The sequence below is a fragment of the Pangasianodon hypophthalmus genome, chromosome 26 (genome assembly GCF_027358585.1).
Source record: "Pangasianodon hypophthalmus isolate fPanHyp1 chromosome 26, fPanHyp1.pri, whole genome shotgun sequence".
In the NCBI taxonomy this organism is placed as follows: domain Eukaryota; kingdom Metazoa; phylum Chordata; class Actinopteri; order Siluriformes; family Pangasiidae; genus Pangasianodon; species Pangasianodon hypophthalmus.
In genome coordinates this window covers 664,266-680,120 of record NC_069735.1, presented here as the reverse complement: position 1 = coordinate 680,120, position 15,855 = coordinate 664,266, and the positions used below count along the sequence as shown (strand labels likewise).

The following is a 15,855-nucleotide window of genomic DNA, read 5'->3' as shown; positions in this document are numbered from 1 at the left end:
AAAAATTAAATCTATCAAACAAGATCCTATTATCGCTCCTCGCTGATCTCTACACTGTTGTGATTATTTGAAAGTTGACGCTTAAACACACTGTGCTGTACACAACATGTACACAATTCTCGTAACATAAAGTGTCAAAAAAATCCAGGAGAAGGGTTTGTATATCTCTCCAACAAGCTCAAACTAACTCTGTAATTTAAGTCTGTGATTTCAATTTATTAATTTATTACCAAATATTTACTATCCACCTTAACAATTCAATTATGATTACATATTTGATACTTGATAACACACAGTAGATATTTGGACTAAATGTGTGTTTTTGTTTATGTCTCTCTGTGTGTGTGTGTGTGTGTGTGTGTGTGTGTGTGTGTGTGTGTGAGTGTGTTACCTTGCCTCTGTGATCTCCAGCCTCCCCAAACACACACACAGCAGAGCAGAAGAGTCAGGAATCCCCTGAAGAGAGATCACTGACTGCACATAAACACATTCAGAGCTCAGAGACAGAAAACATCCTCTTTATATCGAATTAGAAAGAATTTATTACTTAAATCAGTAACTCAGTGATCCAAAACAGAAATATATTAAAGACTGACAACATTAGAACATAATGATGTAGCTGATTATAATTTAAGAGAGAAATTATCATAAATACTGGCATTACAGGTCAGAAGGAAAAGTGTGTGTGTGTGTGTGTTTACTTGTGTAAAGGTCCACGTGTACAGAAGACTCCACTGCTGTACTCCAGCTTTCTGCTTCCAAACACACACACTCCACTCTCCGGCCACACACACACACCAGTCATCAGACGGCCATCGCACCAAACACACATCCAACACACACCCTGCGTCCAGCGCCTGAAGAGGGAGACAAATACACACTTTAATTTTATACACTTCACAACACATTGGCTATATTGTGTAGATATGTACCGTATATGATATACTCAGATTTTTTGTAAGGAATAACACACTAGGGGGGGTGCTGAATTAGGAAAATAATAATTGGTGGAGTTTCCTTTAACCTTCAACCACTAGAAGGAAGACGCTTACTAAAGACATTATTACCTTCAGCGTATGAGTTTTCCGGAGAGATCCACAGGAAAGGAGTTCCACATGTTGACTCTGGGAATCTCGCGTGTGTGTTTGACCGGTTTTAACTAAATTCAAAGTAGCCTCACTATCTCCGCTCTGATTGGCTGAGACACCAGGAAGTGCAGACGTGTCATTGTTTAACACATCGTCAATATCTCCACATGGTGACGTTTTGCTTGTTGGTGTTTGGGAAGGAAAATCCAGTTCAGAGAAGGAGTAAAGTTCACCAGTGTCTGGAGTCTTCATTTTCAACGCAGGCTCATTTGGACAGTCATTTTGAGAAAGAGGGGGGTCATTTTGGGAAAGAGGGGGGTCATTTTGAGAAAGAGGGGGGTCATTTTGGGAAAGAGGGGGATCATTTTGGGAAAGAGGGGGGTCATTTTGGGAAAGAGGGGGGTCATTTTGGGAAAGAGGGGGATCATTTTGGGAAAGAGGGCGGCCATTTTGGGAAAGAGGGGGGTCATTTTGGGAAAGAGGGCAGCCATTTTGGGAAAGAGGGGGATCATTTTGGGAAAGAGGGGGGTCATTTTGGGAAAGAGGGGGGTCATTTTGGGAAAGAGGGGGATCATTTTGGGAAAGAGGGGGGTCATTTTGGGAAAGAGGGGGATCATTTTGGGAAAGAGGGCGGCCATTTTGGGAAAGAGGGGGGTCATTTTGGGAAAGAGGGCGGCCATTTTGAGAAAGAGGACGGCCATTTTGAGAAAGAGGACGGCCATTTTGAGAAAGAGGGCGGCCATTTTGGGAAAGAGGGGGGTCATTTTGGGAAAGAGGGCAGCCATTTTGGGAAAGAGTATAAATGATATGATGCTGGCTCTCTGTTTCTGAGCAAATCAGGACCTCGTTTGTCAGTTTAGGAATTTCTGTGTTTTTTTCACATGTGCTCATGTTCACCTGCGTCACTCTTTTTTCATCAGAACCTTGAATCTCCTCTTCAGCGTTTATCAAGATGTTGTTCTCCGGTTCAGGTGTTTCAACCTTCATTTTCGGAACGTCAGAACTGTAACTCCTGCTGTAAGTATGCTCGGAGACATCACGCCCCAGTATCGGCACTTTAGGGCTGACTGAAACGTTGGTGGCTTCTTCGTTTTCGTTTTCAGGTGTTCCGTTATTCACTTCTACTTCGGATCGCTTTGAAGCGACACCCTGATCAGAAGACAAGAGGAAAGGCGCGAGATCTGCGGAAGGGGATGCAGTTAACACGTTAGGGGTCGCGCCCAGTGAGATGAGAGAAGTATTGTGATCGGTCTGGGTGTGTGAGGTTGAGGACATGCTAAGGTTTAGCATTAAACTCCTGCTAGCTGAGTGTGTGTGAGGATCATTTGGCTTGATTTGCTGTGTGTCTCTGTTGTGGAGCATTTCTGCTTGGTTTGTGATAGATCGATACAAAAGATCTTCAGTTTCTCGCGTCTTATTGAGCGTTTGGCTCGTGATCGCACGTTCTGATTGGTCGGCGTTACCCGTCTCCGCCCGCGATCGCTCAGTAAACATCAGAGGAAGACTACTTTCTAAAGAAGCACCGCATGGTGATGGGTCCAGAACAACCTTCTCATTTTCTACTTGTCCATCTTCGGGAATATTCGAACTCCCGTTCTTCCTGAAGCACGCGTTGTACGCGACCGATTCAGCGTTTGAGCAGGATGAGCAAAGCCGCTCCAGCTTCAGCTGGCCAAACTCCTCGTCCGGTAGGTGGAAATCCTGCACGTCGAATTTCGTTAGCAGACCGCTGAGGCTTCGGAAATCCTTCGTTCTCAGCGCTTCAGCGAGAGACGTTAATGAAGGCAGAAGATGTGAGGAATCTGGAAATGAAGCACACGCAAACACATATTTACACGTACGTTAGCAACAAATACGCGACGAAGGATGCGGGAACACTTTCACAAAAAGTACATGTTTTTATGTACGATAAAAAAAATATTTAATGTCTACAAAAATAAATTAGTACTGAAAAGGAGAAGAAATCTGTTTTTTTTAAAGGTATAATTAAAGGATTTTTAAAAAATATTTTAAATATTTTACAATTTTAAATATTCCAAACAGAAACATTTAACGTCAGAAATTTAATTGTTTTTTTAAAAAGAAATAAATGAATAACCTTATTTAAAAAAAGGTGATACTTGTAATTAATTTATCACGATAACGATATTATATCGCCATAGTTTCCAGCCCTAACGATCATATAACATCGATATCATGGTAGATTTTATTAATATATGCTTTTCTGCAATATCATGATATCTTTTAACATTTTTTTATACATATATATAAATATTTTTATTACGAATATGAACTGATTGCTTACAGCTGATTTGATGTAAATAATTTTGTATTGAATTGTATCCTTAAATTTTTTTTTACAGATTTTTCTAAATTTGTTTTCCTTTTCAGCATCCAATAATTAATTATATTAGTCATTAACGCTGCATTTTTAGTTTTAAAAAAATGTCCATTTTGCTAGAAGTTTCTCATCAAACCTTAATATCGTGATAGGTGTTGAGTATCGCAGAAAAATCTTCAAGTATCGCGATATGATATTTTGATCGTATCGTTTACCCTTGTTGTGTATCATATTTAAATGATTTTAAAAATTTATATATAAAAAAGATTTATAAAGAAGTTACCATTAACGCTTGCAGGAATTTGAGAATGAGACACGCCAGCCCGTCCGCGCCTCTTCCTGAAAATCGGATACACTTCGGAATGTGGCGAGAGCTCACGGCTGAGGTGAGGCTGAGAATCCGGTTTGAGAGACGGGATTGGCTCGGATTCTTCCTGTGGAAGGGAAGACGGAGATTGGAGGAGGGACTCGGACTGACCGGACGAATCGGACTCGCGGGCTCTCCTGCGTCCTCGCCGTCCTCTCGGACCTCGTTTTTTACGTCCGCTTTTATCGGGAGGTTTTTCGGACGAGGGTTGTGAGGTAACGCGACCTCTGCTTGACCTTCGCCTGCCCCGCCCGTTTGAGAGCTGGCTCTGGATCACGGCGTTCAGATCCACAGAGCTGTGAGCCGACGCCATTCGCCTCGTGGTACGAACGTAATACTCAACAGGAAACGGCAAACCTTCGATTAAGGTGCAGGAAGTTAAAAATTCGGTGCTTCCTGGACTCTTCTCTGCGTCGTTAACGGTCCTGGAGCAGGACTGACTCGATGTTTCGTTGGATGGGTTGGAATGATCACTGGCGCTGGACTGGTAGGAGGTTGACGGGGAATTTCTGAGAGCTGATTGGTCAGCAGGAGGGTCGTTAACTTCTAACAGCTTCGTTAGAGGTGATTGGTTGACAGAGGAACTCTCCGCTGCTGGTTGGTGAATTACTGGTGTCAGATTTTCTTCATTTTTCTTCAATGTTTCTGTCTTCTCTCTATCCCCCTCTTCCTGTTTCCTTTCCTCGTCGGTCCGTCCTCTCTCCACGTCCTTATCCTTCTCCGCACTGGTCCACTCACTCTCGCTCGCCGTCTCTCCTCGCTCTTCCCTCCACCTCTCCTCCGTTCCCTCTCTCGTCTTTTCCTGACTCTCTTCAGTATCAGACTCTCTCTCCCTGATCTGCAGACGCAGACGGCTGCGCTTGGAGCGGAGACGGTGAGCTCGAGACGGGCTTCGTGTACACGCCAGCGTGGAAAACGGAGAGGCGTCAGGAAGATGGAAACGAACCTTAGCTGAGAAAAAAACACACACACACACACACACACACACACACACACACACACAAGTAGCTATCATCATCTTTATCATCATCTTCAAATTATATACTGAAAAAGATTTCTGGAATTTTCTTATCTGAGGGAAAAACAGATAAGAAGAAAGATCAGGCTCCAAAAATTAACATAAAATTAACATAAAATTAACATAAAAATTAACATATCTTATGTACAGACGTAAACAAACCACTTGGATTTTAATAACGCAGATGCGAAGCTGCTCAAGAATTAAATATTAAATATACTCAGTATAAAGAAACATCAGCTGGATTTTTTATTTATTTTGAATAAAACAAATCTCATCATATCAAAACAATTAATAATAAATTAGCTCCATGTGTGCAGTTCCTGATAAACGATTTTTATTCTTAACTACGTACAAAAAAATATTCTGGTGTTGAAATAAGATAAGCAGACGTTTATTTATTTAACATTTATGGAAGGAGTCTCCAGTGTTAGCGCTGTGTACGCTTTGTAACGGAGAAGTTTTCCGACATCTTTAGGAAAGAGGGGGTTTGCGCTTCACGATAACTATAAACGGATAAAAAGTACACCAGGCTGTTCTTTAACTAATACAATAAATCAAATGTTAATATGGACAAAGAGGAATAAAACAAATAATCAGCTTCAAGGTGTTAACAGTGACTCTGCTTTGTTGATTATTTTCCTATAACAGCACTCCCCGAAGTGTGTTATTCCTTACCGTAAAGAGTAAGGCATTGTTTTGTTTTTGTTTTTTTTTAAATTCTCAGACTTCTACATTCAGTACAATACAGATGAATTATTCTTTAATGAAGACTTCATCAAGATAAATATCTCACCTCAGTAAACATCACATTCTTTCTTTCAGAACGTCTAATATGTATTGCGTGTGTGCGTGTGTGTGTGTGTGTGTGTGTGTGTGTGTGTGTGAGAGAGAGAGAGATCTTGTTTAACACTTGTCGTGTGAGGACACTTACTCGTGTCTGAAGGAACATTCCGGTTAGAAAGCTGCTCCGGGGAAGAAGAAGAGCTTTGTTCCCATGTGGCTGACGTGTTGCTGAGCAGCAGCCGGTTTTGCTCCGAGATTGTGCTCTGGACATGCTTTCGTACCGCCTCCCTCCGCTCAGCACGCTAACACACACACACACACACAACACAAATCACACACACACACACACACACACACACACAACACCAATCACACACCTGTACATGTGGCTTACAACATCTACAGTAAGCACTTTATCCTGGTCAGGGTCACGCTGGAGCCGGAGTCAGTCCCGGGAACGCTGAGTGTGAGGCGGGAAAACACCCGGGACAAAACGCCAGTCCATCACAGACCACCATACACACACTCACACACACACACACACTCACACACTCACACACACACACACTCACACACACACACTCACACACACACTCATACTCACATACTCACACACACTCACACACACTCACACTCATACTCACACATACTCACACACACTCACGCTCACACACACACTCACACTCATACTCACACTCACACACACACATACTCACACATACTCACACTCATACTCACACTCACACATACTCACACACACTCACACTCATACTCACACTCATACTCACACTCATACACACACTCACACACACTCACACTCATACACACACATACTCACACTCATACTCACACATACTCACACATACTCACACACACACACACTCACACACACTCACACTCATACACACACTCATACACACACTCACACTCACACTCATACACACACTCATACTCACACTCATACACACACTCACACTCACACTCATACTCACTCACTCATACACACACTCACACTCACACTCATACACACACTCACACTCACACTCATACTCACTCACTCATACACACACTCACGCTCATACTCACACTCACACTCATACACACACATACTCACACATACTCACACATACTCACACACACACACACTCACACACACACTCACACACACACTCATACACACACTCATACACACACTCACACTCACACACACACACACACTCACACTCATACTCACACTCATACACACACTCACACTCACACTCATACTCACTCACTCATACACACACTCACGCTCATACTCACACTCACACTCATACACACACATACTCACACATACTCACACACACACACTCACACACACACTCACACACACACTCATACACACACTCATACACACACTCATACACACACTCACACTCACACACACACTCACACTCATACTCACACTCATACACACACTCACACTCACACACTCATACTCACTCACTCATACTCACACTCACACACACTCACACTCATACTCACACTCACACACACTCACACTCATACACACACTCACACTCACACTCATACACACACTCACACTCACACTCTAACACTCACTCACTCATACAAACAATAAAATAAAACTCATCTTGATCATCTTTTCAAATTTCAGTATTCAGGAAAATGAATCAGTGAGTGTGTACTCATAACCTTATCATGTGGCTCATTAAGAACACTAAGGAATTCCTTTACAACTTACACATTCTACAAGTTTAATTTCCTTTTTTTAATTCCGTCTTCTGTTAGTAAAATGTGTCTCAACATTTAACATGAGTTTAAACGAGATAAGATCTACGACTGGACAATCATGAGGTTATATTTTTATGCGCTACAGTTCCAGACGTGCCTGTAATCTCTGTGCCGTTCTCTCGTACTCTTTCTGCAGCAGCTCCAGTCGCCTCTTCAGCTGTAAGAAAATATAAATAATAATAAATAATAAATAAAGTGCACTGAAGCCACGGATGAGTCGATACATCACTATATATATAACTTACTTAATATTTCTTTTCGATAAGGTTTTTTTTTCATTCTGCAAACCAATCAGTTATCCCAAACCCCTAAGCATATTATTATTATATATTTATACACTATACACTATAAAACCACGTGTCAAAATTATTGGCACCCCCAGGGACTTTGTTCATAAGGTTTTCTACACGTGCTAATACTCCTCACATGTGGTTTTACTACAAATAATCAATAAGGGTTTTTACTTATTTTGTTAGAAATGTATATATAACACTATGATTCTGATTATTGACGGATTATTAGGCTGCATGTACACAGATAGTGAGTCGGATCATTTGACTCAGATCAACAATAAGAGCCGATTCTTTCAGCTCTGATATTTTTTTCTTTAAATCGTATAAAGATGGTGTTGTTTTGACTATTTATACATTATACTTATATACATCTTTGCGTAATTAGGGCTGATATTGTTTCATGAAATCTTACTCTACATTCATCAATTCTGAGTCGACTGTCAGACTTCACCTGAAAGAACCGATTCAATGAACCGATTCATTCGCGAATGACTCACCACTACCTGTCAGAATCTTCAAAAAAACATTTTAACTTATTACAAAATTTAAAACACTTACTTCTTCTTTATCTTGGCTCGTGAGACTTTCCTCGGACATTCTGACTATTTTTCCTGTAATAGACAAAAACAATTTAAAAGAAAATGTGTAACTGATATGGTTTTCCTTCTGGGCTACGTCCCAAATTAACTCCCAGTTAGACACCTAGTGCCCTACACACAGCGCCCTAAACGCTACCACGTCACACCCTACGTAGCGCACTTACAAAGGGAGCACGGCGCAAATCAGGACACGACCATAGCTGAGGCGCTTGGCTGAGTTTACTAGCTAGCTAACAGCTAAAGACAAGCTTTAAAGCGTAGCGCGAAAGAAAACCAGGCAAATACCTGCCTGAAAAAGTTGTTCTACCTAACTAGAATCATGACACCTTGGTCAAAAATGTCATTTATAATTCACTTAAGAACAATATTGTAAATCTGTGAAGTCGATAAACGTCTTCCCGGACAGCCATGACAAATTTCCCGCGACTGGAGATGCCAGGCAAAAGTAATCGATAACTAGATGTTGAGATGTGTGAAAAATTGTTGTTAACAAGGTTCGTTTTGTTTGTTAACTTGTTTAACTCTTCAATGTATAGATATTCTATAACAAAATTATATTTATATTTATATATTTTACGCTCTATAATGTCGGTTAAATTCTGGAATGTAATTGAACTGTTATCATGCTCGATGCATGATGTCTGATTTTATGATCTGGTTTATTCCTGTGAAGTATAAACTCCATTTTGTGCCAAAAATGAATAAATGAAAAGGCAAATAATCACAATAATAAGTGATATATTCCTGAGGCATGAGGGAAAATTTCTTAATTTTTGTCATTTCTTTTATATTTGATGTGTTTGCATTTATTGGTTAAATAACAAATTAAATAAGTTTCAATCAAAACCCTTTTATTCAGTAAAAGCATCTCCTCAATAGTGTTATATATATAAATTATACAAATAAATGTATTAAAGTGTCATAGGAAAACATGCAAACATTCATGTGAAGTTCCTTTCTAATTCAGATTACATTTACAAACAATTTTTTAACGGAAAAAATGACAGACAGTGGAAACTGTTGAACTGCTTAATAAAAAAAAAGTTAAGCCAAGAATTAAAACTGTACACTATCAAATTTCTGAACAATTTCCAATAATTCCAGCCCAGACATGTTTGGAATCTAAAGTTTACTTCTGAAATGATGCCCTGGAGCTCTGACGCTGTGGAAGTTATCAGGGAAGGGAAGCATCTAGCCGGAGGTTGAGCTTCATACGATACCTAAATGATCACATACGTGCAGTTTCATAACATAATATAGCTCTGTATTTTTTTTTGACCTATAATTCAAATAATAAGGCATAATTCCATGGAGCCTGGAAGCTGACGTGGAAGCTTGGAAGTATTTGAATATGAATTTCATGTATATTTGAGAATAAATTGACATTTTTGCCTTTAGTTTTGAACTTGCTAGGGGTAAGATCTGCCTTTAAAAACATATAATACAGATTTTTAGAAGTTTTCCCCACACTGGAAAACATGACAGCTCCATTAAGTTATGTGAACTTGTTTCTTCACTTTAACTCCAATTGTCATGACAAGTTTTGGATATTGAACTCACATTATATAATTATAAGTCTTAAAAATTAAACTTAAACTAATCCATTGTCCTGACTTTGAGTTTGAGAGCAAAAGTTGAGTTGAGTTTACTTGTGATTTTAAGGCAGCAGGTGAACTTTTGTTTGTAAGTTTAATATCTTACAGTGCAGGTTTCATATCTCATAACAACGACAAGAATGTGTCCTGTAATTATTTGACTAAACCCAGATCTAGACTAAAAACATCAGCACCAATGAATCCCCTTCCCTTAAATTTAACCAAAAAAACCCACCTTTCTTATGAGTTCACAGTGTCTTTTCCAAAAAAAAGCACTCTGAACACACAGGACGCTGGATGGTGGTGACATTAGTGGAGGATGTGAGGGTCCAAACGGTTTTTACGTCATGGCACAGGGACACTTGTTGTTATGGCAAGATGGCAAGCGAGAGAACGAAAGGACGTCTCATCTGAACCGTAATCCCAGAGGATTAAACAACGCAGGGTCAGTGTGACTCTTCCGTTCTGCTAAACACACACACACACACACACACACATTACAGGTCCTCATATATATTCTAATTCCCCACACACGAGTCAGATGGACGAAGATTTTCCTGAAGTTTGCTTATTTCTAGCACACAGAATTTATCCCTTGTTAATGAGCTGATGAATTGAATCAGTGTCGTAAACTAAACTCTCAATCTCTGTCCTATTTTCTTAGGGGGAAAGTGGCTAAGGACACAGGAAGTACACTTTACACTGCATTATTTTATTATTATTAACTTCAAGAAAGAAGAATGAAGCTGCTGAGGAAACGACATAAGTGATAACAGGAACTAACTTGTTTTAGACGTTACACCACATTAAATATAACCATAAATGGATATTTAAAAAAGTATATGTTGTTTTTTTTTTAATAAATGGTTGGGGTGTAAGAGGAATAAAACACATTTTGGATGTGCTGTTGTAGGAAAATAATCAACTTTCTAACAGTCTAGCAGTAACTCTGCTTCAGGGCCTCATCACACCACCCTGCTGTTGATTATTTTCCTGTAACAGCATGTCCCCCGGTGTTTTATTCCTCATACACCACACAGATTTTTGTCAGTAGTTCCATTTTTTTTTTATTTATTAAAGAATGATTAAGGAGTGTTTTGTTCCTTACTCAACAACAACATGCAACAAATGCAGTCTTTTGAACACCTAGAGAACTGCACGTCTCGGTGCTCCACAGGAAACGGTTCTTGCTCACTTCCTCTTAACCTTTGACCTCTGACGTCAGGTATGATGCTGAGATGTGTCATCTGACAGAACTCAAGGAAAACAGAGCAATTAGAAAAAATGTATTTCAATATTGATTTTCCCAACACATACTGTATGCACAATGGAGTGTCTGTGTGTGTGTGTGTGTGTGTGTGTGTGTGTAGTAAATACACACTTGTATGAGCAGATAAACAAAACCAAACGTGGCCTTCGTGCTCGTATTGTGTTGCTGTTCGGTGGAGAGGACAGAGGTGTATTCAGGTCACTCTGCGTTGCCATGACGACAGTTAGCTGCATTTACTTAATATTAATTGAATCCTAATGCTTCTCTCCACTGATGCAATGGGAAAGAAAGATCACAATATGTATTCCAATACCCAATATAGCTGATCTTTATAGCAATTATTTATTAACGATATTTATGTAAATAGAAATACGGCATGGCTTCCTCTGCATGTGGAAGTGTAATATAAGTGTAATAATAGTCTTATTCTTATTTATTCTGCTTATACTTCCACTCAGAAAGATGTAAACTGTATGATTATTAATAAGTCATATAAAGTGGTAGGTTTATTTAAAAAAAAATAAAACAGATTTTTATAATTTGACCTGTAACTTTCCTAATTCCAGAAAAATGAATGTTATTGTTTAAGTGATTTAATGATAACTGGCTAAATAGATGTGTCCTAATTATGTTAACTATTGACCAATATTATTATTATGATTATTATTATGATTATTATTATCAGTGATGGTTGATAATACTTCGATTAAAGACGACTCCATCACAATGGGTTGCTATTTAAAGCTCAGATCCACCATGGAGACGGGCTGCTGTTTATGTGAGAGGTGTATATTTGGATGCGGGTTTCTGCCGACGCACAATCGTGCTACGTTGGTGAATTTCCATTTTTTACACAGCTTCATTCATGAATTCATCAGTAAGAGGCTCTCGACCTTTATCCTACTGGAGAGAGCGAGAGGAACGTGCAGAGAGACACGCTGACACTCAGGCTGTTGTTCTTCTCTCATGTTCGAGTCAAAAACGTGGATTCTGAGAGCGTACAACGAATGCGACGAGTTATCATAAATAAAGCATGTAATCTGAAAACACACTTCGAAAAGTGTGTGTGTGTGTGAGAGAGAGATGAAAACACTAATTCAATTCAATTCATTATTTGTATAGCGCTTTTAACAATAGACTTTGTCACAAAGCAGCTTTACAGAAATATATAAATTCAGGATATACATTTTAAATGTATAAATTTATTCCTAATGAGAAGCCAGAGGTGACGGTGGTGAGGAAAATCTCCCTGAGACGATATGAGGAAGAAACCCTGAGAGGAACCAGACTCAAAGGGACCCATCCTGATGGAGACTAAGTACAAAACTGTTTGTGGGAATTGCAGTCCTAAAGCAATCATAGCAACTGATGTCCAAAGCTATCTTCATGGTTTCTAATTTAATTCACTCTGTGTGTGTGTGTGTGTGTGTGTGTGTGTGTGTGTGTGTGTGTGTGTGCTGAAAACACAAATTCACTAACAGGCCTCTTCACAGATCAGCTCAGTGATTAACTCATATCTCATGTGAACAAACACACAAAGATTAAGACTGTTCGTTATTCTGATGTGAAAAATGTCCTGTTTTTTTTTTTTCTTGGTTTTGACCTGTTACGGTTTTGAGATTTTAAAAACAATTCTCAAAAATGCAGGTCAAAGGTGAAGCATCTGAGATTCCCAGGAAAAAGTAGACGCTTTCAGAGCAAAGATTTCATCCAATGTTCTACTCAAACCACAAGTTTTTGTTTGTTTTACAGTGATGCTAGTTAAACATTTGATGCTAGCATTCTAGCTAGTTAGGCTACGCTGCAGAGTTAGCTGCTTAACAGGAACTTCAGTAGAACATGGAATCTATAGATGCGCTCACATCATGACCAATGTTCTGCCATCATGGTCGACTGCGAGTTCGATCTCTCTGAAAGCGATTACTTTTCCCTCAGAATCTCAGACGCTGCACCTTTAACCTAATTCACATAAACTCTATAGAAATAGAAATAGAAATCATGTAGATAATGTTTTTTTTGGAATATAATCTATTTATTGTTTAATCAGGAAAATGCCATGCACTGTTATAAAAAATATTTAATGCCATTTTTCAGTATAAAATTAAAAAATAGTTAATATTTTGGTCAGTTCCTGTGCAGTGAACTTCTAAACACGGACCTGAATGAACTTCACTAACTCAGGGATTTAATTCTTAATACAGGGGAAAAAAAATAAAAATGTAAAAATGTAGTTTAATGTGTTTCTACACCTGATTGATACGTGATTCTGCACCTTCTGCGTGATTCTGCGTCTCTCACGTTAAATAAATAAATAAATAAATAAATAAAGGCGCTCTGCCACTCAGCAGGTGTTGATGTAGGAGGAGCCTCTGTTCACGGTTCACCTAGAGACAGGTGTGACGTCACCAACCCCAGGCACCCTATTGGCCACGGCTGTGCGCGCGGACACTGTTCGGGTTAATATAAAGCGCGCGAGAGCGTTTCTCCTGCAGCACCTGGCGTTCACTCAGCGCACGGCGTAGTGGCGTGATGACGTCATCGTCGCTGTCGGTCCCGGAGCGGCGCACGGCGCGGATCGTGTTCCTGGGCGCCGCGGGTGTGGGAAAGACGGCGCTGATCGCGCGCTTCCTGCACGACCGCTTCGAGCCGCGGCACGCGCGCACCGTGGAGGAGCTGCACGCGCTCGAGTGCGACCTGGACGGCGCCGCGCGCCTGCGCCTGGAGATCCTGGACACGAGCGGCAGCTACGCGTTCCCGGCCATGCGCGCGCTGCGCATTCGCACCGGCGACGCCTTCGCGCTCGTGTACGCGGCGCGTGATCGCGGCTCGCTGGAGGAGGCGCGGCGCCTGCGGGACGAGATCCTGGAGATCAAGGGCGACGCGTTCGACGCCATCACGGTGGTGGAGAGCAAGGCGGACCTGGCGAGCCGCAGCCGCGCCGAGAGCGCGCGCACCATGCGCGCCGTGGAGGAGGAGTGGCGCGCGGGGTTCGTGAGCGCGTCCGCGCGCACCGGCGAGAACGTCGCCGCGGTGTTCCGAGAGCTGCTCGCGCGAGCCGACCTGCCCAGCCGCGTGAGCCCGGCACTGCGCAGGCGCAGACAGACCTGCGGGAGGGACTGCGGCGATGAGAAAGCCAACATGAGGAAAAACAGCAGCTGCGTTCTGTCTTAATCAAAAACCTCCACCGGTAACCTGCACTAACGCCTCACGCTGACGCACTTCCGGTGGCGCAGAACTCAGTCTGACCTCTGACCTCTGACCTTTCTACACCACTGACTCTTTATGTGCCAGTGTTACAGAACTGCAGAAAAGTAAATGATGTGTATGTGAAAGAGTAAACATACTTTTATACCTTTCTGAAGTTTCTGCTGGTTTATTTTCAGCATCATAAACTCCTCCGTCCTGAAGAAACGCACAGCTACAGCTTCACCTCTGACTGTTACGAAGCGCTGACACTGGAGACTCCTTCCTTACATGTTACATCCTTACAGAAATCTTCACCACATCAGTGATTGTTTTAGTTACAGGAAATGAATCAGTACTTTCTGACCAATCAGACATGAGAATTCAACGTATCTGATACTTACGATGCATATTACAATCTTTGTACATATTTTAAAAGCCTGTAATTACACACATAACTGTAATTGATATTTTTATCGTATTTACAGCAAGAGAAATCCTTCTGTTCTCGGCGAATAAACCATTCGTGTGTGATGTGAAAGTTGGTGGCGTGGACATTTACGCCAAACTGGAGCAACTACACTTTATCAAAAATATATTAGACTTTAAATCTGCGTATCTATTTCTGTATTTCTCTGAACTTTAATTAAAGCTGTTTTGTGTTCGTTATTGTCATTACGAATTAATTAATAACAATTTAATTAAAGGAATGTTGATGGACATCAGCACGATGGTGTCATTTTGTATGAAAATGTCATTTGTTGAAATGAAGCTGAAGTAAACTGTACAATCAGCACTGAGCTTCAGAGCTGTGTGTGTGTGTGTGTGTGTGTGTGTGTGTGTGTGTGTGTGTGTGTGTGTGTGTAAAACTGAGACATCTTCATTCATGCACTAAAATTACTTTCCTTCTAAAGCAATCTATTTCAGAGCCGATTGTGATGAGTACCTGAGTATTTAAGTGCATAGTGTGTGTGTGAGTGTGTTTGTGTGTGAGTGTGTGTGTGAGTGTGTGTGAGTGTGTGTACCTGAGGAGAAGTCGTACAGGGCGGTGAAGGTGTGTGTGTGTATCTGGGGGAAGAAATGGAGGAAGTCGTGAGCTCTAAAGTGGTGAAACAACAAAATAGACAACAAGATAATTCATGAGTCGAGACAGAGACAGCTGTTTATACGACACACACACACACACTCACACACACACACACACACACACACTCACACACACTCGGTACGTCCTCCACGCACTCCTCGTCTTATTCAGAACACGTCGTAAATAGGGTTATTTTAAAAACGTAAATAGGTTTATTTTATACAGAGCTAGTGAACGAAAGTGTCAGGTGATCGTTTATTATCTACACACGTCCTCGACGCAGAGTCACGATTTCAGTGACGTCTGAAATTCTATACATTAGGTACGGAGCTGTAAAGAAGCAACAAATCCAAGTGTTTATCTTGAACGATTCTGCTGCACATGAGGTCCAACGTTTCCTCAGTTCCCCGCTCACTACTTTAGTCCCCACCTGC

The 15,855-nt window shown here is 40.9% G+C and overlaps 2 protein-coding genes across 3 annotated transcripts in view; one reads left to right on the top strand and one right to left on the bottom strand.

Annotated features, from left to right (window-relative positions):
* The window catches only part of palb2 (partner and localizer of BRCA2), a 12,683-nt gene extending 3,948 nt beyond the window's left edge, over window positions 1-8,735 (bottom strand). The window contains exons 1-8 of one of the 2 annotated variants that reach the window (XM_034300274.2): window positions 8,451-8,735; window positions 8,246-8,298; window positions 7,492-7,551; window positions 5,749-5,902; window positions 3,713-4,747; window positions 1,068-2,890; window positions 702-857; window positions 392-474 (exon numbers count right to left, since the gene is read on the bottom strand). In XM_034300274.2, the coding sequence (XP_034156165.2) occupies window positions 392-474; window positions 702-857; window positions 1,068-2,890; window positions 3,713-4,747; window positions 5,749-5,902; window positions 7,492-7,551; window positions 8,246-8,284 (3,350 nt within the window). In that variant the 5' untranslated portion in view covers window positions 8,285-8,298; window positions 8,451-8,735. The remainder of the gene's footprint in view (window positions 1-391; window positions 475-701; window positions 858-1,067; window positions 2,891-3,712; window positions 4,748-5,748; window positions 5,903-7,491; window positions 7,552-8,245; window positions 8,299-8,450) is intronic. The other variant, XM_053229662.1, reaches the window with a different exon arrangement.
* Window positions 8,736-13,656: 4,921 nt separating this feature from the next.
* Window positions 13,657-15,054, top strand: rasd3 (RASD family member 3). Its single transcript, XM_026929185.3, has one exon. It carries the CDS (start codon window positions 13,681-13,683, stop codon window positions 14,320-14,322), a length of 642 nt encoding a protein of 213 aa, XP_026784986.1. The 5' UTR covers window positions 13,657-13,680; the 3' UTR covers window positions 14,323-15,054.
* Window positions 15,055-15,855: the final 801 nt, after the last annotated feature.

Coding starts and splice junctions, on each gene's coding strand:
- rasd3 (XM_026929185.3), top strand. CDS start 13,681: ATGACGTCATCGTCGCTGTCGGTCCCGGAGCGGCGCACGGCGCGGATC.